Here is a 24,545-nt window from a genome sequence, read left to right as displayed (position 1 = left end):
CGCAATTCTGGGGGTGGGTAGGACATGAGCGGTCCCAGGCTCTGACTCTGTCCCAGCCTCCACTAAATTCACCCAATGTGCCGTCAGGGAGATATAGTGGCCCTGCCCGCCTGTGCTTGTCCACGTGTCCGTTGTTAAGTGGACCTTGGCAGTAACCGCGTTGGTGAGGGCGCGTACAATGTTGCGGGAGACGTGGTCGTGCAGGGCTGGGACGGCACATCGGGAAAAGTAGTGGCGACTGGGAACTGAGTAGCGCGGGGCCGCCGCCACCGCCATCATACTTTTGAAAGCCTCCGTTTCCACAACCCTATACGGCAGCATCTCCAGGCTGATAAATTTGGCTATGTGCACGTTTAACGCTTGAGCGTGCGGGTGCATGGCGGCGTACTTGCACTTGCGCTCAAACACTTGCGCTAGCGACGGCTGGACGGTGCGCTGACAGACACTGCTGGATGGGGCCGAGGACAGCGGAGGTGAGGATGTGGGTGCAGGCTAGGAGACGGTAGTGCCTGTGTCCTCAGAGCGGGGTTGGATCTCAGTGGTAGGTTGGGGCACAGGGGGAGAGGCAGCGGTGCAAACCGGAGGCGGTGAACGGCCTTCGTCCCACCTTGTGAGGTGCTTGGCCATCATATGTCTGCGCATGCTGGTGGTGGTGAGGCTGGTGGTGGTGGCTTCCCGGCTGATCTTGGCGCGACAAAGGTTGCACACCACTGTTCGTCGGTCGTCTGCACTCTCGGTGAAAAACTGCCAGACCTTTGAGCACCTCGGCCTCTGCAGGGTGGCATGGCGCGAGGGGGCGCTTTGGGAAACAGTTGGTGGATTATTCGGTCTGGCCCTGCCTCTACCCCTGGACACCGCACTGCCTCTTGCAACCTGCCCTGCTGCTGCCCTTGCCTCCCCCTCTGAAGACCTGTTCTCAGTAGGCGTAGCAAACCAGGTGGGGTCAGTCACCTCATTGTCCTGCTGCTCTTCCTCCGAATCCTCTGTGTGCTCCTCCCTCGGACTTACTGCCCTTACTACTACCTCACTGATAGACAACTGTGTCTCAACGTCATCGTCCTCCTCACCCACTGAAAGGTCTTGAGACAGTTGGCGGAAGTCCCCAGCCTCATCCCCCGGACCCCGGGAACTTTGCAATGGTTGGGCATCAGTCACGATAAACTCCTCTGGTGGGAGAGGAACCACTGCTGCCCAATCTGAGCAGGGGCCCGAGAACAGTTCCTGGGAGTCTGCCCGCTCCTCAGAATGTGTCATTGTAATGGAGTGAGGAGGCTGGGAGGAAGGAGGAGCAGCAGCCAGAGGATTCTGAGTTGCAGCAGTGGACGGCGCAGAACTGTGGGTGGACGATGGGTTGCTGGAAGCACTTTCTGCCATCCACGACAGGACCTGCTCACACTGCTCATTTTCTAATAAAGGTCTACCGCGTGGACCCATTAATTGGGCGATGAATGTGGGGACGCCAGAAATGTGCCTCTCTCCTAATCCCACAGCAGTCGGCTGCGATACACCTGGATCAGGAGCTCGGCCAGTGCCCACACCCTGACTTGGGCCTCCGCGTCCTCGGCCGCATCCACGTCCTCGAGGCCTACCCCTACCCCTCAGCATGCTGTATTACCAGTAATGCAGAAACAGAACGATGTAATTAAATGTGCCGCTTATTGGCCTGTGGTTGGAGGCTGACTTCGCTTACGGAACGCCAGGAAATAATTTTGCGCAAGCCTGCTGTAACACTTAGCTGGCTGCGTATGAATTTGGAGAACTACTACACCCAGCACAGACCCAGAACACTGAGGACACTCCCAGGCAGCCCAAATAGATTTTTTTTCCACAAATTTTTTTGCAAAGGCCCACTGCCTATATTCAATCAATAATATGTCTTCTGTCCCTGCCTAAGCACTTCTGGCCCGGGAGTATTACTGCAGGGCGCAATGCTCTGCACGGCCGATATACCAAAAAAAAAAAAAGTGCAACACTGCAAAAAGCAGCCTCCACAGTACTGCACACGGTTAGATGTGGCCCTAAGAAGGACCGTTGGGGTTCTTGAAGCCTAAAATACTCCTAACGCTCTCCCTATAGCAGCTCCAACAAGATAGCACTTTCCCTCCTCTATGTCAGAATGCATCTGTGGCGAGCCGCGGGAGGGGCCGATTTATATACTCGGGTGACACCTGATCTCCCCAGCCACTCACTGCAGGGGGGTGGTATAGGGCTTGAACGTCGCAGGGGGAAGTTGTAATGCCTTCCCTGTCTTTCTATTGGCCAGAAAAGCGCGCTAACGTCTCAGAGATGAAAGTGAAAGTAAACCAAACATCGCGTGGTACTCGTTACGAGTAACGAGCATCTCGAACACGCTAATACTCGAACGAGTATCAAGCTCGGACGAGTACGTTCGCTCATCTCTAGTATTGTTCCATCTCCGTTATTTCAAGGTTACTACAAATTCAATTAATTTCTGTACTTTAGTGATTTTAAAAAAAAAAACACGAAATCCTTTTTTTTCTTACTCTTAGCAGATAACCCACTTGAGAACTCAGAAGGAAATTTGTTGTTATCGTGTAATTATAAAGTAGAAGATGAAAATCTCATGCAGCGCTCTTCAGCAGAAAACTTCACCACCCTTCATGTACAATCTGTTATTAACGGTGAGTTCAGCAGCCTGACAATTCTCTAACGTGTCTGGGGCGGCTCAACTTTCCTTTGTCAGGGGATGTTGGAGAAAAGAAGTGGGGATGTTAACTTTCATAGCCGGATCCTCCTGTTCCCTGGGAGATGAGAAGGCATCAGAGAACTAAGCCAAAATAGCATACATGTTTCTGAGTGCTTGCCCCTCATCAGTGTATAGTAGATTTCTGGCTTGACTAGTGAGAAGCCTATAGATGGGGGTCGGGAACGCTATCTTTTCTCCTTAAGTAGAGCACTTACTACACACTGGGGGGCAAACACCCTGAAACAGCTGTCTGGGTATGTTGTCCGGGCTTGTTTTTCAATTCCCAGTCATTGTTACAAGGCTTTTATAAAGAGTCTAACAATGACTTGCAGGAAAGCTGTCTTCCAATAGGTGGCACTACAGAGGTATTGTTCTATCTCCCTTATTTCAAGGTTACTACAAATTCAATAAATTTGTGTTTCACTTTAGTGATTTAAAAAAAAAAATAAAAATCACGAAATCCTTTTTTTCCCCTTAATCTTAACAGATAATCCACTTGCGAACTCAGAAGGAAACTTGATGTTATCGTGCAATTATAAAGTAGAAGATGAAGATATCGTGCAGCGCTCTTCAGCAGAAAACCCCATCACCCTTCATGTACAACCATATTTTATCCGTACAGATGTGTCATATAATCCCCCTAATCATGAGGAACCTTCTCCTGGCCAATCACAGATTGTAACCAAACCTACAGCTCCCAAAAGGGGTAAAACGTTTCAGTGTGATGAATGTGGAAAGCATCTTCCAAGCAGAATACGTCTTTTTACACACAAAAATGTCCATACAAGGGAGAAACTGTACCGTTGTTCACACTGTAGGAAACGGTTTTTACATAGAGCACAGCTTATTGCACATGAGAGAACTCACACAGGAGAGGAGCCATTTTCACATTCAAAATGTGGGAAATCTTTAATCAAAAATTCAGATGTTGTTCAACAGCAGAGCAATCACACAGGAGAGAAGCCGTTTTCATGTTCAGAATGTGGAAAATGTTTTGCACATAGATCAAACTTACTTTCACATGAGAGAGTTCACACAGGAGAGAAGCCATTTTCATGTTCACACTGTGGGAAATGCTTTGCACATAGATCACACTGTATTACACATGAGAAAATTCACACACGAGAGAAGCTGCATTCATGTTCAGAATGTGGGAAACGTTTTGCGTTGAAATTAAATCTTATTTTACATCAGAGAAGTCACACAGTAGCGAGGCCAAATGTTCATAATGTGGGAAATGTTCATAATGTGGGAAATGTTGTACTACTCATACCAGTTGTAAATAGCAATAAATAATTTACACGAGGAAGACGTTGTTTGATTTCTGTATGTGGAAAACATTTTACAAGGAAACCAGATTCCTATTTGGAATGTAAAAAATACTAAAAAGATTTTTAATTCCATTCATTTTTATTGTGATGACAGATAAAACCGTGCATTGGTTAGATTTACAATTTACATTCAGATGGTGAATCTGTCCATCAATCTTTTCTTCATACAAAACAACATAAACATGACATTTTAAAGCTAAAGAAACATAGAAGTGTGGATTAGGTAAAACAAGGAGGGGGTGAGGGGCAGGGGAGAGAGGGGGGTACATTTCCAGAACCATCACAACCATGACCCGAAAGAACCCATCCCTCTAGACCTTTATTACAATAATAATAATAGCTTTTTAATCCATTTTTAGCCAAGTTTCTCCGAAGCTATGCATTCTTCTCTGCCTTAGGGCTAATAGTTTTTTATACGAGCAATGCTCCAATGTCATACTGATCAAATTTTGGATTGTGGGTGTGTTAGGGGGCTTCCACTCTCGGGCTATTAGCAGTTTAAGGGCTTATTCTGACGACCGTATATCGGCCTGGTTTGCATGCCCCAACGATCTACAGCGTCCTTCTCTGCAGGGGAGGAAGGCTGGAAGTGTCGGGAGCAGTGCACTGAGCTCCTGCCTCCTCTCCGCCCCTCGCCACTATTTGCAATGGGAGGGGCGGGGCGGAGCTAAGTTTTCAGCTACTGTGTCAGGGGACTGTGAGCTCTGTATAAGTCCATGTCTTTCTGCCCACAGTGAGCTCTGCTGCAGCTGCAGGGAGCGAGAGACACTGCTGGGAGAAAGATCAGGCGCTACCTTAGGTGTCCCTGGTTGTGACACCCTGCTTCCGTCTGATCACGGGCTCCCTGCTGGTGCAGGGTGAGGTGATTTGTTGGGCTCTAGGAGCCGGTGGTCAGGAGAAGTTTTCTTACCCATTCCTTGCTTTGTAGCGTCCTCCACAGCCGCCGCTCCAACGAGTCTCTGTTCTGTGCAGTGTGTGTCGGCAGCCCGCTCCTCCTTCCCTCCTTCACTCGTGCGAGCAGTGAAGAAGCTTGTGAGCCGCTACGGGCCAGCTTTTGCTTTTTTTTTCTGGTGGACATTATGCAGGGCAATCCTCTGCTAGGTTTCTTTAGCTGGTTCCCATCCTTCATGCGCTTGTATTAGCTTTTAGAAGGCCCTCTTGTGTGAAGCTTAAAGACTAGCAACCGCTCTGGTCTCCATCCAAGGCCGCCACCCACCCCCCCCCCCCCCTGAAAAAAGATGAACACATCAGGTTTTGCTCTCTCCCTGTCCACGGCAGTGATTTCGCCAATGGTAATTCGCTCGTGACAGTTTTGTGCGATGCATATTTAACGCGCACGAATATGAGATCCATTCATTTATTCACATGAGCAATTTTTTTCACTCTGTGAGGAAATGTGATCACAGCGTGTTCTAGTTTTGGACGTTCCTGCAGGAGAGATTGCTCATTGTTCCTATGTGATCTTGGAAAAAAATGCATGGCACTCGTATGCCATGTGATGTGCATGTGACTTTTTTTCTCATATATATTAGAAATGAGCGAATGTACTCGTCCGAGCTTGATGCTCGCTCGAGTATTAGGGTACTCGAGATGCTCATTACTCGAGACGAGCACCACGCGGTACTCGAGTCAATTCCATTTCCTTCCCTGCATGTTTTGCGCCATTTTCTGGCCAATACAGTCAATGAAGTAAAGGAACGTCAGGCAGCAGGTTTTTCAGTGCAATGTATTTTTATGTATCCATAGGAGTACAAGGTAAATGCTTCTGGATACATAAAAATACATTGCACTGAAAAACCTGCTGCCTGACGTTCCTTTACTTCATTGACTGTATCTGTTGGGATTTGGATCTAATCCCGCTCTAGGCGTGCAGACTACGTGCTTAATAGAAGGACCCCCCCAGATTGGTGGCGATGAGTGCTGTTGGTTTCCTATTTTCTCTGTATTTTCTGGCCAATAGACATGCAGGGAAGGCATTACAACTTCCTCCTGTGAGTTTCCAGCCCTATCCCACCCCCCTGCAGTGAGTGGCTGGCGAGATCAAGTGACCGAGTATATAAAGCAGTCCCGCCCGCTGCTCGCCATAGACACACGTGGGCAGAGATTAGGGAGGGTGCTGCTGGTGCTATAGTTAGTGTTGGCGTCTTCAAAAACCCCAACGGTCCTTCTTAGGGCCACATCTGACCGTGTGCATTACTGTTGTGGCTGCTGGGAGCAGTTTTGCACAAATTTTTTGTTTTCCTCTTGGGCTATGCAGACTATTGCGCTCTCAGTCTGCAGCCGATTATACAGAGTATAGAGGCAGTACTGGTCAGGCAAGGACAGTGGTACTGTAGAATCCTGTCAACCAGTACCCCAAAAAAGCTCCTCCTTAGGGCTACCTGTGAGCATGTGCATTACTGTTGTAGTGGCTCACTGTTAGGGCTACAGAAAGGCCTAGGTGGCTATGTATATTTTTTTCGGCCTACAGTGTGCGTTACATAACCACTGTGATCCTCCAAGTGCAGGCCAATAATTGCCTAATTTTTTACACCGCCCTGTGCGTCCCGTCAACTTCACGCACAGCATACGCCCACAGCCGCTGATAGAGGGAAAGACATATACACGCTATCTAGGCTGTTTGCTTTTTCAAAAAAAATTGAAAAAAAGCTCCTTCTTAGGGCTACCTGTGACCGTGTGCATTTTACTGCATGGCCACTGGGAGTTGTAGTGGCTCACTATTAGCCAGCTTGGCCTTTTTGCAGCCTTGCGTATAATTTTTTACGTATTGTATTGTGCGTAACATAACCGCTGTGAGCCTTCAACTGCACACCACTAATTGCATAATTATTTAGACCGCTCTGTGTCTGCTCTATTGGTAATACACCATGCTGAGGGGTAGGGTTAGGCCGAGAGGACGTGGCCGTGGACGCTGGCGAGGACGCGGAGGTCCAAGTGAGGGTGTGGGCACAGGCCGAGTTCCTGGTCCAGGTGAATCGCAGCCGGCTGGGTCCACGTGGTGTCAGGGTAAATTCTGCGTACAGCACCAATCAGGCCCACCCCAATGCCCTGCTGCCGGCGGTAAAGAAGAGACACCACACACGGAGGTCTGGTATAGTTCCTCACACGGGGACATGACTGTGCACTTTATTACAGATTACATGGGATCTTATACCCTTTGGTCTCATCACTAGGAATGGGTGATGGGCTCATTGGCTCAAATTCACCACATAACCATATATGGGAAGTCCAGATTTCCAGCCTGAGACAGTGAAAGTTATATACATAGTTGAACAGTCGTTATCTAGATATGGCGCTTCTGGGAAAACAGCCAAGTACGCGGCCTTCGTGCTCGGTTCTGTATCATCTCTGAATTTCTGGAAACATCTCTCTCAGCCTTGCAAACTTTTGGAATATCTGATGTAAGGCGACATATAAGTTTTTCTCATTTTAACTTTGAATAGAACTTGCATACAGGTATAAAAGCATAAAAAACATATGGCAATATATACATATACCCTCACAAACCCCCCTAAAAACTTATATGGAGATCAAGCACCAGACCTTGCACTCTTCCTCGGTCGCCTCTCCCTTGCGTCAGGGTTTTCCCACTGCCCGTAAGTCCCTACTCCTAAAAGCGGGGATCCCTACCTCACCTCAGAAGGAGGCCATGGATTCCCTGGGCTCATTTCCGGGCATCCATACTCTCTATCTGTACAAGTTAACACCCCACAGGGTGTGCCCTTGCTCGAACCTAAGGTCTTCTGCACTATCCCTAGGCAAATGGGAATTCCACTGACAATCCATCTTAGGAGATCGGGGCGGCGCAGTACTAGTACATTTCTCCATTCTTCTGGTAATGTACGTGGTTGGCATTATCGGAACTGGCTCTTCATCTTTTTCAAACAAGGGAAACGGTGTCACATTGTCCAGTCCCTTACTCATACTCTTTTTGGGATAATACACGCACAGGAAGTTACATACCCCACCTCTTTCTGCTAAAATCATATCCAGGGCCACTCTATTTTGGAACGCCATGGATGCAGTGGGCCCTAACTGGTCAGCTAACCCTTGCAAAGCATCCCTGGTGTAGTTTACAAACCTCTGCTGATTGTAATAGATATAATTCATCCGATCTACAATATTAACAGTGACAGTAGCAAGTAAGGACTCAAAACCTGCTTTAACCTGATCTCTAGAATTAAATTCATCTGGCACCCCCCTTGGCACTCCTCTTGCATCTATGTATACATGTGGATCAAAGTTACCACCTGGAGCGTCAACTTCTCTCTTAGCACGATGCGGTGTTGGATTATCACCCTCAGTGTAGTCTACATATTGCACATTTGATTGTATTAATTTGTTCTGATCTCTGAAACACGGGGCTAGTGTACAGTAGTCAAAGGTGTGTGTTAGAGGAATTGTACCACATTATAGCATGTAAAGGATATGCAGGATCATGAGTTTTTTCAGTGCAAAGTGTGGATCCAAGTGGGGTTTCCTTCGAGCTTGACTGCAGTTGGGGTGGTGAGCAACATCTGGTAGGGACATTCAAACAAGGTTTCTCTCTCAAACTTTTTCACATAGACCCTGTCACCTGGTTTCAGATTGTGACACTCATCTGTAGGACCTGGGAGAAAAGCAGAGACTACAGAATGCATTATTGACAATTTCTTGGAGAGGCCTATGACAAAATTACCAAGAGAATCATTCCCCAAACTCTGATACTGTGGCATGTACCCTCCTGGAGAAAAGAAAAACTAATGGAAGACACTAAATTCAAGATTTGCCCGTTTCCTTCATTGCCTTTTGTATTTACTTTCCCCCTACTCCGCGGACGGTAGGGTGTGTGAAAAGCCTGGGATATACCCAAAGCAGACATGATGTGTTGCATTATTTCACCTGTGAAGTTTGTACCTTTGTTTGACTCAATCACTTCCGGTGCCCCGTATCTGCAGATTACCTCATTCATGAGCTTCTGAGCGGTTACCTGCTTATTTACTTTGGTAACAGGGTAGGTCTCCGACCTGAAAAGACATCAACAACAACAAGCACATATTCATACTTCCCAACAAGTAGGAGCTGAGTGTAGCCAATTTGCAATCCCTGAAATGGGTAGAGTGGCCCCGGCAAGTGTTATGTGGCAAATTTTACTTCTGCCCTGTTGCTTACGGCAAAGATCATGCAAAATTGGACAAATGATGAAGCAGCTACAGAAAACCCAGGAGCCCCCCGTCCTTGTTCAAGCGTCGACATCATTGCTGCTTTGAGAGGTGCGTCTTTCCGTGCGTCAGCTGGGCCATCATGGGGCACAGGGGCCGTGGTAGGCAAGTGCTGTTGACTGCTCGCCATACACCGTCTCTTTTTAGTCCATTTTTCCTTTTCTTCCTTGCTGGCTTGTAACTGTAAAGTCTTTAGCATATCAAAGTCCAAGTTTTTATCAAAGTCCAAGTTTTTATCAAAGTCCAAGGTTTTTATCAATGTCCAAAGTTTAGTCAAAGTCCAAAGTTATTGTTAAATTCTTCTTTTCTTCTTTTCTTCCACGGCTTGAGGGCCGCTGCCTTGCTGTGTGGTCTGTGAGGGTGTTGCCTCTTGTTTCTCCAGTGTAGGAATTGGTGTGAGCTCTCTACTTTGTCAGGTAGAAGTAGGGCCTCCATGAGACTCTGCACTGCTGCTTCATTTTTAATTGGCTGTCCTGCTGAGGTAAAAAAACTGTCTGGCCTTCCATGTTGGGCCGTAATCATGAGCTATGCCAAATGCATACCGGGAGTCAGTGTAAATGTTTGCCGTCTTACCTCTGCCACTCTACACGCCTCAGTGAGTGCCTTTAGTTCCGCTTCTTATACTGCAACATGCGGAGGCATTCTGCTTTTAGGACATCTTGTTGTGTGACCACTACATATCCAGTGTGGCGTCGTCAATCACCCCTGGTACCATCTATAAAAAACAACTCAAAATATGCATTGTTAACAAGGGCTTTCAGTAACTTTTTAAAACTAAAATTTTCTTGTTGCATCACTGCCAGACAATCAGGCTGATATTCTATTTCAAAAAGATCAGAATCTTGTTGCAAAAAATTTAAAAATGGTTGATTTGCAATACCTAGATCACCTATGCCTTCTCCTCCCCCCCTTTGAACCAGGGTACTCAATTGTAAGAAGAGTAGCCGGGTTTAAGGTAGTACAACATTGTAAAAAGATTTGATGGATGCAGATAAGGCCTGTAAGATGCTAGCACCAATAACAGAGACATAAGTTACATCGGGGCAGAATATTCTACAAACATCTATTAATATTTGAAATGTGATATCCTTTAAGCAAATTCATTATTAGTCTGATCCTGCCTGCATGTCTTATCAAATTTGAGAGAGAAAAAAACAAAAACAAAACAAAAAAAACTTTTACTAGCTGCTCAAGATCCTCACCCCCTCCCTTGTGGACAAGAGGGATGAAACATTACATCCTTTACATCATCTAGCTCCACCCCTTCGATACTGGTTGCTTGCGTCTTTTTTCACAGCTTCATTTAAGCTCTACAGTCTAAGCATCCACATCACAACCAAATAAAGTCTTATGCATTGGGGGGGACTTTTATACCCAGTCAATACCTGTATCACACATTTTACATTCACCACAGCCTGAACACGGGTCACTAACTCTCATCCATCCATGTGCTCAAGTCTGCCCCGTCACCCCCCATTGAAGGTATCCCAGTACATACAGATGCACAGACAAAAAAAGTTTGACAAACATACATACATCAGTTGAAAAACATTGAGGTGAGTGCTATAATGTTATAAAGTACATGATTCTATTGAGATGAGATTGTGAATGAGCACTATTTTTGACAAATTATGGGAAAAAGTTTGCTGAGACATTTTATCTTTCTTATCTACTTAAGCTATTATATGCTGTATTAAACGCTGAAGTATTTTAGAATGCGTGGGTATTAGAGATGAGCGAACGTACTCGGTAAGGGCGATTTCGCAATCGAGCACCGCGATTTTCGAGTACTTCACTACTCGGGTGAAAAGTACTCGGGTGCGCCGGGGGGCGGGGGTCACTGTGGCGGCGCGGGGGGTAGCAGCGGGGAACAGGGGGGAGCCCTCTCTCTCTCCCTCTCCCCCCCACGCCCCGCTGCAACCCCCCGCGCCGCCACGCTGACCCCCGAATTTTTTCGCCCGAGTACGGAAGTACTCGAAAATCGCGGTATTCAGGCGAAAAAGGGGCGTGGCCGAGCATGTTCGCTCATCTCTAGTGGGTATCTTTCAGCCCCCCTTGTGTTTCTTTCTCTGTATTTGACCCTGAGCTGAAAGCCCCCACCTTTGCAAAATAAGCCTTGAGAAGCTAGACTAAGACACTGCAGCTTCAAGTAAACAACCCTTCTCTCACTAAAAGCAAGCTCAGTTAACCATTTGCACACATATATACATATACACATACACATACATATATATCTATTATCTATCTAGTATTATACACCTTTTCCTCTCTCTCTCTTTGCCAACAAATCACATGCATTGTAACCTTCTTCTCGACTTTGCTTGTTCCCCATATTTCTCTCCCTACCTAACTGCCAATGTAACCTTCAGTAGACACTCTCCCGACACCCTCTTGATCACTTACTGTACTTTCTAACATTTCACTTACGGATACTTTCTTAATACGTGTACATACTTAACTTTCTCTGACTGTCTCTCACTCTAGCACTTTCTAGCAACCATTGGTCTTTCAAGGTGCCCTTCTTGGTCCTAAAGACCTCCTCCCAGTCACCATGCTGTAATCTACCTTGCGGGTCCTTGTTACACATTTTCATAAGTTTTCTTACATTTTACAGATTGGGACCCTTGTCTCTCCTACTGTCTCTCCTCCATCAATTGATCCACACGGCGGCGGCCCATAAAGGGCTCCGTCTTCTTTAATAAGGTCTTACGCATATTAGAACAACAACAACAATAATAATAATAACACGCTCCATAGAGTGCATCCTTCTGACCCGAATTGTCAGCCGCTTATATATGGCAAAACAACCGAAGGCATCTCCTTCTATGGAACTAGTCCCATAGAGTGCGTCTCCTCCTCAGCTAAACTATCAACAACTAACTAAATTAAAACCGAGGGTCCCTTCTTCTATGAGACCTATCTCATAGAGTGCATCTCCTCCTCAGCTAAACCATTAACAACTAACTAAACTAAAATCAAGGGTCCCTTCTTCTATGAGACAAAATGAAAAGTAAGAGAAAAAAAATTCTGCAGATACAACAAACAATCTCCACTATCGTTAAAACGCTACGGACTTCAAAGTACAAATAGACTACAGACTAGTTCCTGGGTGAGCGATTGGTGCGCATATCACGGTCAGTGGTCCGTGACGGCAAACCTGAAGCCCACACGAGCTACCGTGTAGAACTCTTAACCCAACCCGTCCGGTCACAAACCACAGATAGTCCCTCCCGCTGCAAGACTCTCAGCGTAAAACACAACATAAATATATGCCGGTCTTACCTGGAGTTCTGTGAGTTGATCAGGCTCGGTTTGCAGCAGGACGGCTTCCCTGTGGCGTGGATCCGGGTGGACTGCGCTGTACGGCTCCGGTTTTACCGCCCCACGTTGGGCGCCATTGTCAGGGTAAATTCTGCGTACAGCACCAATCAGGCCCACCCTAATGCCCCGCTGCCGGCGGTAAAGAAGAGACACCACACACGGAGGTCTGGTATAGTTCCTCACACGGGGACATGACTGCGCACTTTATTACAGATTACATGGGATCTTATACCCTTTGTTCTCATCACTAGGAATGGGTGATGGGCTCATTGGCTCAAATTCACCGCATAACCATATATGGGAAGTCCAGATTTCCGGCCTGAGACAGTGAAAGTTATATACATAGTTGAACAGTCGTTATCTAGATATGGCGCTTCTGGGAAAACAGCCAAGTACGCGGCCTTCGTGCTCGGTTCTGTATCATCTCTGAATTTCTGGAAACATCTCTCTCAGCCTTGCAAACTTTTGGAATATCTGATGTAAGGCGACATATAAGTTTTTCTCATTTTAACTTTGAATAGAACTTGCATACAGGTATAAAAGCATAAAAAACATATGGCAATATATACATATACCCTCACAGTGGTAGACCTTTATTACAAAATGAGTAGTGTGAGCAGGTCCTGTTGTGGATGGCAGAAAATGCATCCAGCAATGTATCGACCACCCAGTCTTCTACGCTGTCCACAGCTGCAACTCTGAATCCTCTCGCTGCTGCTCCTCCTTCCTCCCAGCCTCCTCACTCTATGAAAATGACACATTCTGATGAGCAGACAGACTCCCAGGAACTCTTCTCGGGCCCCTGCCTTGAGTGGGAAAAACAGTTCCTCTCCCACCTGAGGAGTTTGTCGTGACCGATACCCAACCTTTGGAAAGTTCCCGGAGTCCGGGGGATGAGGCTGGGGACTTCATGCAACTGTCTCAAGAGCTTTTTGTGGGTGAGGAGGATGATGAGACACAGTTGTCTGTCAGTGAGGTAGTAGTAAGGGCAGTAAGTCCAAGGGAGGAGCGCACAGAGGATTCGGAGGAAGAGCAGTTGGACGATGAAGTGACTGACCCCACCTGGTTTGCTGAGCGAACTGAGGACAGGTCTTCAGAGGGTGAGGCAAGTGCAGCAGCAGGACAGGTTGGAAGAGGCAGTGGGGTGGCCACGGGTAGAGGCAGGGCCAGAGCGGAGAAGGACCCAACTGTTTCCCGTGCAGAGGGTTAGGTGTTCAAAGGTGTGGATGTTTTTCAGTAAGAGTGCGGATGACTGACGAACAGTGGTGTGCAACCTGTGTGCACCAAGATCAGGCGGTGAGCCACCACTACCAGCCTCATCACCACCAACATGCGCAGACATGATGGCCAAGCACCCCACAAGGTGGAACGAAGGCCATTCACCGCCTCCAGGTCACACCACTGCCTCTTCCCCTGTGCCCCAACCTGCCACACAGATCCAATCCCCCTCTCAGGACACAGGCACGAGCGCCTCCCGGCCTGCACCCACACTCTCACCTCCACTGTCCTCCACCCCATCCAGCAGTGTCTCTCAGCACAGCGTTCAGCTGACGCTAACACAAGCGTTGGAGCGAAAGCGCAAATACGCCGCCACGCACCCGCACGCACAAACTTTAAATGTGCACATTGCCAAATTAATCAGCCTTGACATGCTGCCGTACAGGCTTGTGGAAATGGAGGCTTTCAAAAACATGATGGCTGCGGCGGTCCCGCGCTACTCTGTCCCTAGTTGCCACTATTTTTCCCGGTGTGTCGTCCCAGCCCTACACCAGCACGTCTCCTGCAACATAAATCATGCCCTCACCAATGCGGCTACTGGGAAGGTCCACTTAACCACGGACACATGGACAAGTACTGGCGGGCAGGGCCACTATATCTCCCTGACGGCACATTGGTTGAATTTGGTGGAGCCTGGGACCGCTCACGTCCTACCCACACCCAGAATAGCGGTTCTTACCTCGGTGCTGGTATCTGCGGCATTTTATGCCACCTCCTCTAAACCCTCCCCCTCCTCCTCCTCCGCCACCCCTACCTCTCAATTAAGAAGTGTGAGCATGTCGCCAGCAGTCGGTATCGCACGGCGCGGCAGCACGGCGGTGGGCAAGCGTCAGCAGGCCGTGCTGAAACTAATCAGCTTAGGTGACAAGAGGCACATGGCCCCCGAACTGTTGCAGGGTCTTACAGAGCAGACCGACCTCTGGCTTTTGTCGCTGAGCCTCCAACTGGGCATGGTCGTGTGTGAGAACGACCGTAACCTGGTGTCGGCTCTGCAGCTCGACAGCCTCACACACGTGCCATGCCTAGCCCACGTCTTCAATCTGGTGGTTCAGCGGTTTCTGCAAAACTACCCCCACTTGTCTGACCTGCTCGGCAAAGTACGCCGCATCTGCGCACATTTCTGCAAGTCCACCACGGACGCTGCCACCCTCAGGACCCTGCAACATAGGTTGTTAAGTGGATCTTGGCAGTAACCGCGTTGGTGAGGGCGCGTACAATGTTGCGGGAGACGTGGTCGTGCAGGACTGGGACGGCACATCGGGAAAAGTAGTGGCGACTGGGAACCGAGTAGCGCGGGGCCGCCGCCGCCATCATGTTTTTGAAAGCCTCCGTTTCCACAAGCCTATACGCCAGCATCTCCAGGCTGATCAATTTGGCTATGTGCACGTTTAATGCTTGAGCGTGCGGGTGCGTGGCGGTGTACTTCCGCTTGCACTTAAACACTTGCGCTAGTGACGGCTGGACGCTGCGCTGAGAGACATTGCTGGATGGAGCCAAGGACAGCGGAGGTGAGGGTGTGGGTGCAGGCCGGGAGACGGTCGTGCCTGTATCCTGAGAGGGGGGTTGGATCTCAGTGGCAGGTTGGGGCGCAGGGGGAGAGGCAGTCGTGCAAACCGGAGGCGGTGAACGGCCTTCATCCCACCTTGTGAGGTGCTTGCCCATCATATGCCTGCGCATGCTGGTGGTGGTGAGGTTGGCGGTGGTGGCTCCCTGGCTGATCTTGGCGCGACAAAGGTTGCACACCACTGTTCGTCGGTCGTCTGCCGTCTCAGTGAAAAACTGCCACACCTTAGAACACCTTGGCCTGTGCACGGTGGCTTGGCGCGAGGGGGTGCTTTGGGAAACAGCTGGTGGATTATTCGCTCTTGCCCTGCCTCTACCCCTGGCCACCCCACTGCCTCTTCTAACCTGTCCTGCGGCTGCAATCGCCTCCCCCTCTGAAGACCTGTCCTCAGTTGGCTTATCACACCATGCGGGGTCAGTCACCTCATCGTCCAGCTGCTCTTCCTCCGAATCCTCTGTGCGCTCCTCCCTCGGACATAATGCCCTTACTACTACCTCACTGATAGACAACTGTGTCTCATCGTTATCGTCCTCCTCACCCACTGAAAGCTCTTGACACAGTTGACCCCGGGAACTTTCCAAAGGCTGGGCATCGGTCACGACAAACTCCTCCGGTGGGAGAGGAACCAGTGCTGCCAAATCTGGGCAGGGACCCGAGAACAGTTCCTGGGAGTCTGCCTGCTCCTCAAAATGTGTCATTTTCATGGAGTGAGGAGGCTGGGAGGAAGGAGGAGCAGCAAGCAGAGGATTCAGAGTTGCAGCTGTGGACGGCGTAGAAGACTGGGTGGTCGATAGATTGCTGGATGCACTTTCTGCCATCCACGACAGGACCTGCTCACACTGCTCAGTTTCTAATAAAGGTCTACCGCGTGGACCCAAAAATTGTGATATGAAGCTGTGGACCCCAGAAACTTGCCTCTCTCCTATTCCCGCAGCAGTCAGCTGCGATACACCTGGACCAGGAGCTCGGCCTGTGTCCACACCCTGACTTGGGCCTCCGCATCCTCGCCCGCTTCCACGGCCACGTCCTCTAGGCTTACCCCTACCCCTCAGCATGGTGTATTACGAGTAGAGCAGAAACAGAACGCTATAATTAAATGTGGCGCTCATTGGCCTGTGGTTGGAGGCTGACTTCCCTAACAGAACACACAGCAGAGCCAGGAAAGAATTATGCGCCAGCCTGTAGTGAGACCTAGGTGCGTAAGACTGAGCTGCTGGCATTCACAGCGCAGAACCAGTGAAGTGGCCAAAGGCCAGTGGTAGGCTTTAAGTTATTTGCCACTATTTTTTTAAATGGTGAGGTGAAAAAGCAGACAGACACTGTATGCAACGTATATATGTATACTGTTTCCCTGTGCCGGGATGACAGCAATGATGTTAAAGAACGCACAGCAGAGCCAGGAAAGAATTATGCGCCAGCCTGTAGTGAGACGTGGGTACGGAAGACTGAGCTGTTGGCATTCACAGCGCAGAACCAGTGAAGTGGCCAAAGGCCAGTGGTAGGCTTTAAGTTATTTGCCTCTATTTTTTTAAATCGCGAGGTGAAAACGCAGACAGACACCGTATATATATGTATACTGCTTCCCTGTGCCGGGATGACGGCGATGACGTTACGGAACGCACAGCAGAGCCAGGAAAGAATTATGCGCAAGCCTGCTGTAAAGCTTAGCTGGGTATAAATTAGGGACTACTACCCCCAGCAGACACGCAGTAAACTGCAGACGGTCACAGGCAGCACAAATACAGTGACTATTTTGAAAAAGCCCACTGCCTATATAGCCAGTATACTTCTTTCCCTGTACCACTGGCCCTGCCTCACCAGTACTGCCCCTATACTCTGTAAAATGACTGCAGACTGAGGACGCTATGGTCTGCACGCCCGATATACAAAAAAAAAAGTGCAACACTGCTAAAAGCAGCATCAACAGTACTGCACACGGACAGATGTGGCCCTAAGAAGGACCGTTGGGGTTCTTGAACACTAAAATCACACCTAACACTCTCCCTATAGCAGCAGCAGCACTTTCCCTAATCTCTTTCAGCGTGCATCTGTGGCGAGCAGCAGGCGGGGCAGATTTTAATACTCGGGTGTCACCTGATCTCCCCAGCCACTCACTGGGGGGAGGGGGGTGGTATAGGGCTGGAACGTCACAGGAGGAAGTTGTAATGCCTACCCTGTCTTTCTATTGACCAGAAAAGTGCGCACATTTCTCAGGGTAGAAAGTGAAAGTAACTCGAACATCGCGTGGTGTTCGTCTCGAGTGACGAGCATCTCGAACACCCTAATACTCGAACGAGCATCAAGCTCGGACGAGTATGCTCGCTCATCTCTACCCAATTCCCTTTTTGAAAAAAAAATTTCTTTTTTGCATTACTTTTTTTTAATGTTTTTATTTTATCAATGCAGCCATGTGAGGGCTTGTTATTTTAGTTACAAGCGATAGTTTTCATTGGACCCATTTTTGTGTACATTTTTTTCATCACTTTTATTGCATTTTTTGGGGGAGGAAAAATGAACAAGTATGCATTTTGGCTCAGCTTTTGTTTAGTTTTTGTGTTAAATAGTGTTTGCCTTGCAGGAGAAAAAGTGTGTTCAATAGAGATGAGCGAGCACCAAAATAAAGTCAATGGGTGATTCAAGCATTTTTGTATATGACCCATGCTCCGCTAAGGTTTTCATTTGTGAAAATCTTCAAAACCCAAGAAAGTAATTGAAACGACACAGAAACGGATAGGGCAGGCGGGGGGCAACATGCTGGGCTCCATCTCAGGATCCATGTGTTAGGAGGAAACTTACCAGCAGCGCTGTCGGGTCTCGGCAGCATGCCAGTCCAGCTGCAGGGGTCCAGGCACGATGTTCTTCCTACCAGGTCCGGCGCCGGTTCCCTTAGGGCGGCAGCGCGACTCTCTGAGCCTTTTCTGTTGTGAGAGGGTGGGTCTTCTTCCTCCACCCACCAGCTTGTCATTGGCTCCGACACCCCTTGCTAGGGATAAAAGGCAGCAGCTGGCTAGGTTCATTGCCAGTGTTTGTTTGTACCTAGTGAGGTTAACTAGGTCTCTCTGGTCCTCTCACTCTTTCTTCAAACCTTGCTTTTATCCTTGCTTCATCCCTTGCTGTAGGTTTTTTCCAGCCTGGAGTTTCTCTCTTTTTTTGACAGTATAGGGGACCGCCGCCCAGTTGTCCCCCTGGGGTTAGCCAGGGCGAGGCAAGTAGGCAGGGTAAGAAGGGTGGGTGGTTTTTAGGGACTCCCAGCCTTCTTCTGTACCCACCTAACACCCAGGTCCCACTATTAAGCCACAATAGCGGCAAAAGTGCCCCCCCCCTAACAATTCTTACTTCGGATAAACCCTCATTAGCAAGGCACACCTTAGCTAAGCACCACACTACCTCCAACTAAGCACAATCACTGCCTGCGGGACACACTACTGCCTCTTCTCCTGGGTTACATGCTGCCCAACCCCCCCTCCCCCCCCTCCCACGACCCTGCGTCCGCAGCGCACACAAAAGTGTCTCTGCGCAGCCTTCAGCTGCCCTCCTGCCACACGCTGCCTGCATAGCCATGCCACCCTCATGTCTATTTATAAGTGCTGTCTGCCATTAGGAGGAACCGGAGGCACACATTGCAGAGGGTTGGCAGCGCCATGCAGTGACCCTCTTTAAAAGGGGCGGGGCGATAACCCACAATGCTGTACAGAAGCAATGCGAAATCCAATCCTGTGCCACCTCCGTCAGGAGCTGCAAACGTGGGCATAGCAATGGGGAATCCATGTGCCCACACAGTATTCATTCTGTCAAGGTGTCGCATAGCTCAATCGAGACTGCAAGGGGAAAGCCATCTGCACTCTGCCCCCTACCCAAGTCAGTCAGTGTCTTTGTGCTAGACAGGTCAAACACAGTGATGGGATCTACGTGGGCACCAACAGCATAGGTGGGTCCTAGGCAACCCAAGACCTGAACAATTAATAAATCTGAGCGGCCAAACATGGCAGACTTGCACCGCGCCCACGACATAGGCCTCAGCCCACAGATTCAGCAATCGTTGGTAGGAAGCGGACTTTCACTGCACCCAGGACATAGGCCTCTGCACAAACCCTCAGCAATCGTGGGCCTAGAGCAGACTCCAGTGCTAACGTAGCTGTGAACGTCTCATTAGCGCTGTATTGCTCCTGTAGTTTGTCCCAATGCAGTGCCCCGGATAGTAGAGCTAAAGTCAGATGAAATACAGGTGGGCTTCGGCCCACACTGCATGCCCCAGTCAGACTGGGTTTTTTTTATAAATAGTCACAGGCAGGTACAACTCCGCAATGGGAATTCCGTGTGCACCCACAGCATGGGTGGCTCCCTGGAACCCACCGGCGGTACAAAAATAAATCCCATTGCAGTGCCCTGCTCAGCAGAGCTAACGTCAGATTAAATGCAGGTGGGCTTCGGCCCACACTGCATGCCTCAGTCAGACTGGGGATTTTTATAAGTAGACACTGGCAGGTACAACTCCCCTATGGGAGTTGCATGTGCACCCACAGCATGGGTGGGTCCCAAGAAGCCACCGGTGGTACATAAATAAATCCCATTGCAGTGCCCTGGACAGCAGAGCTAACATCAGATAAAATACAGGTGGGCTTCGGCCCACACTGCATGTCCCAGTCAGACTGGGTTTTTTTTATAAATAGACACAGGCAGGTACAACTCCCTTATGTAAAGTCCGTGTGGACCCACAGCATGGGTGGCTCCCTGAAACCCACCGGCGGTACATAAATAAATCCCATTGCAGTGCCCTGCACAGCTGAGCTAACGTCAGAAAATACAGGTGGGCTTCGGCCCACACTGCATGCCCTAGTCAGTCTGGGTTAGTTTTTTTTTGGGCCATGTACGTTGAACACCATGATGGAAACACTTAGTGCAGTCCATAGTATGCACAGACCCCTGTAATACTCCTGTAGCAAAGGTATAAGCTGACCCCACTACCAGTTATGTTGCAGAAGTCTAGGGAGACCCTATTAACACTTCTGTAGTAATAGTATAGACGGACCCCAGTAACATTTCAGTAGCAGCAGTATAGGCAGAGCCCAGTATCAGCTACATTTCAGTAGTAACAGTATCGACAGACCCCTGTAACATTTACGTAACAGCAGTATAGGCAGAGCCCAGTATTAGTGGGATTTTAGTAGTAAGAGTATAGACAGATAGACAACACCTATGTGGAAAAGCTAGTATTTTTTTTTTTTTAAATCAATGTTTATTAGCTTTTTTTTGATACATACATACAGAGAAAGCAATGCAAAGAAGACCAGATGTCACCTGTAAGGGCACCATTTGTACCGCTCTTAGACGTCGCAGCCTGGAGAAGCTTAAATATAGCAGGTGGTGAGACTCTGGTAGACAGTATGCTTAGTAAACATGAACATCATGAACATCATCTATAACGGGAGGCTGTATCCGTAGCAAAGACAGCAATGAAAGGTTCAGTTAGCCACTTATATCTTTCTATCAAAACAAGACAGACATCGGGGAGGGGAAGATATGTATGGTAAGAAAGAAAGGGTGAAAGAGGGGGGAGGGAGGGGAGGCGGATTTGATAGGAAAAGGGAAGGGAGCTTAGTGCTACCAGAAAGTGATTGATATCCAGGATGACGGTCTGGAGGACCGATCGGAGGGTTCTCCCTAAAGCCTGGAGGAGGGGACTCACTCGGTGGTATTTTCTGAGACGAGAGGGGCATTTGATTGCAATGAAAAGGATATTCAAGGTACTGAAACTCTGCACTCCTCCTCATCTCAAGCTGAAATATGGAAAGGCTTCATTCATATATTTTCTGTTGTCCATTTCAAAGTGTTAGCAAATAGCAATCCAAGTTTCCGGCTACTACCACGCATCTTTCTTAGGAATTACCAAAGATGATCACAAGTAAAGGCCTCATCATCGGTCAGTCCAAAATCATTCAGGGAGTATGTGGTTCTCAGCTGGCCTGCTTCCACAAAGGATCGGTGCCTGCTGCTACTCTGTCCCTTGCCCTGCAGGGATGCTGTGCTCTATAGTCACCTGTATTCCGACCTCCGCTGTACGCTTATCTTTGGACTTAGCAGTACCAACAAGTTGAAAGCCACCATTGCTCTACCAGTCGGCAGAAAGCTTCAGCTAGGGATAACAGACTACTACCGTGGTTTTGTTTAGTTTGTTTTCGGAATGTGGCCAGGATGAAGTTGTGGAGTGTAGACATAGTAGCGCGGTTTTATTTAGTTGGTTTTCGGAATGTGGCCAGGATTAAGTGAGCCGTGGCGGGGGTGGAGCTTTCTTATTGTGTCGTTTAAGGTGAAATTCTTGGACTGCGAAAGCATTTGCCAAGAATGTTTTCATTGTTGGAGGAGGAGGGGGATGTTTTTGAGCAGTAAGTGTCCTGTCCGTGGTTATATGCACCTTTCCAGTAACCGCGTTGCTGAAAAATTGTCGCGCCTGGGGACCTAGTAGCGCAGCCTCGCCGCCATTATGTCTTTGGGAAACCTCCATTTCCACAACCCTGTAGCATAGCATAGTATTTTTAACATTTCAGTACTTGCAGTATAGACAGACCCCAGTAACATTTACATTCAAGCAGTATAGGGAGAGCCCAGTATTCTTTACATTTCAGTAGTAGCAGTATAGACAGACCCCAGTAACATTTCCGTAGAAGCAGTATAGGCAAAGCAGCAGATTAACATTTCCGTTGCAGCAGTATAGGGAGAGCACAGTATTTTTAACATTTCAGTAGTAGCAGTACAGACAGGCCCCAGTAACATTTACGTAGAAGCAGTATAGGCAAAGCAGCAGATTAACATTTCCGTTGCAGCAGTATAGGGAGAGCACAGTATTTGTAACATTTCAGTAGTAGCAGTATAGACAGGCCCCAGTAACATTTCTGTAGAAGCAGTATGGGCAGAGCACGGTATTAGTAACATTTCAGTAGTAGCAGTACAGACAGGCCCCAGTAACATTTCCGTAGAAGCAGTATGGGCAAAGCAGCAGATTAACATTTCCGTTGCAGCAGTATAGGGAGAGCACAGTATTTTTAACATTTCAGTAGTAGCAGTACAGACAGGCCCCAGTAACATCTATGCAGAAGCTGTGCAATATGCAATACTGATACTCCTGAGCTCACACCAGCCACGCAGTGAAATGCAGAGAGTCACAGCTAGCCGTAAGGATTTTCTGTTTTTTTTGGGGGGGGGGGGGGATTTTTATGCAATGCAATGCAGGCTATATTGCGCCAATGTGAGTTTCCCTGTATGGGGGTCTGTCACCGTGCTTGCAATTTACAGCAGACACACAGCGGTGTAAAAAATGTTTGAATTTTTATTGGCCTGCAGTTGGAGTGAGACAACGCAAACTGCAGCCAGGAAAAAAAATTATTCGGAAGACTGCAAGCACGCCTAGCTGTGCAATAATGAGGTACTACAACTACCAGCAGCAACGGAGTTAAATACAGACGGTCACAGATAGCCCTTAACAGGTGCTTTTTTGGGGTACTTGTTGACAGGATTCTACAGTAGCACTGTCCCTGCCTCACCAATACTGCCCCTATAGGGAACAGTGTCCAGTTACACCAACTGACACCCAGAATAAGACATAAGACCTTTGGAGGCTGCACCTGTACAGGGGGAAGGAAAAGGGGGCTGCATGTACTGCAGACTAGGACTACAGGTGTCCAAACAATCTTGGGGAAGCAGAGAGACAATAGACCTACTTGCAAACACAGATCAGAGTGGGAACAAGCTGAACATGACTGATAACAAGTTACAGGACACAGAAGTAACATGAGTGCTCACCCTAGGGTCCAGCCAGAGACTGGCCAGGAGCTGGGTTTATATGTGAGCACAGATCCAGGAGATTGGCTAGCAGGAAGTACCACACCCAGCCAGATCAATTAACCCTCAACCACCTGACTGTGCTACTAGGAGTACATAGTACAACAGATCCCAGCAGCACATGTAACACTATCACTGTCCTTGCCTCACCAATACTTCCCCCATACTCTGTAGAATTGGCTGCAGACTGAGAGCGCAATATTCTGCAGAGCCCAAGATGAAAGAAACAATTTGGTGCAAAGCTGCTCCTAGCAGCAACAACTGAAATTCACACGGTAAGATGTGGCCCTAAGAAGGACCGTTGGGGTTCTTCTAGACAGGATACCACACTATCTGTTACGATCGTGTGGGCAACCTAAGCCCGGGAGCCCACACGATCGTACCAAAAATGGGATAGAATGGATGGGATGGATGCAGACAGGTAGCACCAGGGTCACACGGGATTCACACAGGTTTCAGGCAACTGACCCTGTTCTACGCCGGAGGATGGCATGGCCCTACCTTAGCGGGGGATTCGCCCCAATAAAGGGCGGCCCAGCGGTCTTCGGATCTGGGCCCTAGCTGATCCTAGGAGCCACTCCACAGAACAAGAGACATACACATGCCACATGACAAAGACTGAACAACAGGATACACAGAGCCAGAAAACACAGCATACAGCAGACAAAATGCAACCACTAGTAACAGATGATAAGCTGAATATAAATACCAGGTATTGGTAGACATTTTGTACAAAACATGGAAGCTAGCAGGCCACTTCACGGCTCCTTGTTATACCGCTAGTCCCTACACTAACCAGGCGTCCAGCAGAACCGGACAGTGTTCACAAATAAAGCTGCAACAGGACAGGACACAGATGGCAGGTCATACAGCAAACTAAAACAAAACTGACAGAATTTAAACGTACAAACGGACATGAACCAGCGAGACAGATCACTCAGCAAAGCTTGCAACAAGACAGAACAGAGCACTGGACACACAGCCAGCTGCATCAGGAACAGGACAGAGTACAGGGCACATAGCCAGACAGACTCTACTCAGAGATCACATGCACACAGATGGAACTCACAGCAAGTCTATGTGTCCTCATACCAGGGAGAATAGACAGTCAGCTACTCAAGCTGACATAGGGAACCGTGTCAAGTTACACCAACTGACACACAGAACAGACAGTCAACTACTCAAGCTGACATAGGGAACAGTGTCCAGTTACACCAACTGACACCCAGAATAAGACATAAGACCTTTGGAGGCTGCACCTGTACAGGGGGAAGGAAAAGGGGGCTGCATGTACTGCAGACTAGGAC

At 48.5% G+C, this 24,545-nt stretch overlaps 1 protein-coding gene across 1 annotated transcript in view; it reads left to right on the top strand.

Moving 5' to 3' along the window:
• Window positions 1–24,545, top strand: part of LOC136616003 (zinc finger protein 850-like) — a 134,465-nt gene that overhangs the window by 8,508 nt on the left and 101,412 nt on the right. The window contains exon 5 of the mRNA XM_066594195.1: window positions 2,511–2,642. Coding sequence (XP_066450292.1) covers window positions 2,511–2,642 — 132 coding nt within the window. The remainder of the gene's footprint in view (window positions 1–2,510; window positions 2,643–24,545) is intronic.

Source organism: Eleutherodactylus coqui, chromosome 1 (genome assembly GCF_035609145.1).
Source record: "Eleutherodactylus coqui strain aEleCoq1 chromosome 1, aEleCoq1.hap1, whole genome shotgun sequence".
Classification (NCBI taxonomy): domain Eukaryota; kingdom Metazoa; phylum Chordata; class Amphibia; order Anura; family Eleutherodactylidae; genus Eleutherodactylus; species Eleutherodactylus coqui.
The sequence above is the reverse complement of the archived record's forward strand: the minus strand, read 5'-3'. Positions and strand labels throughout refer to the sequence as shown.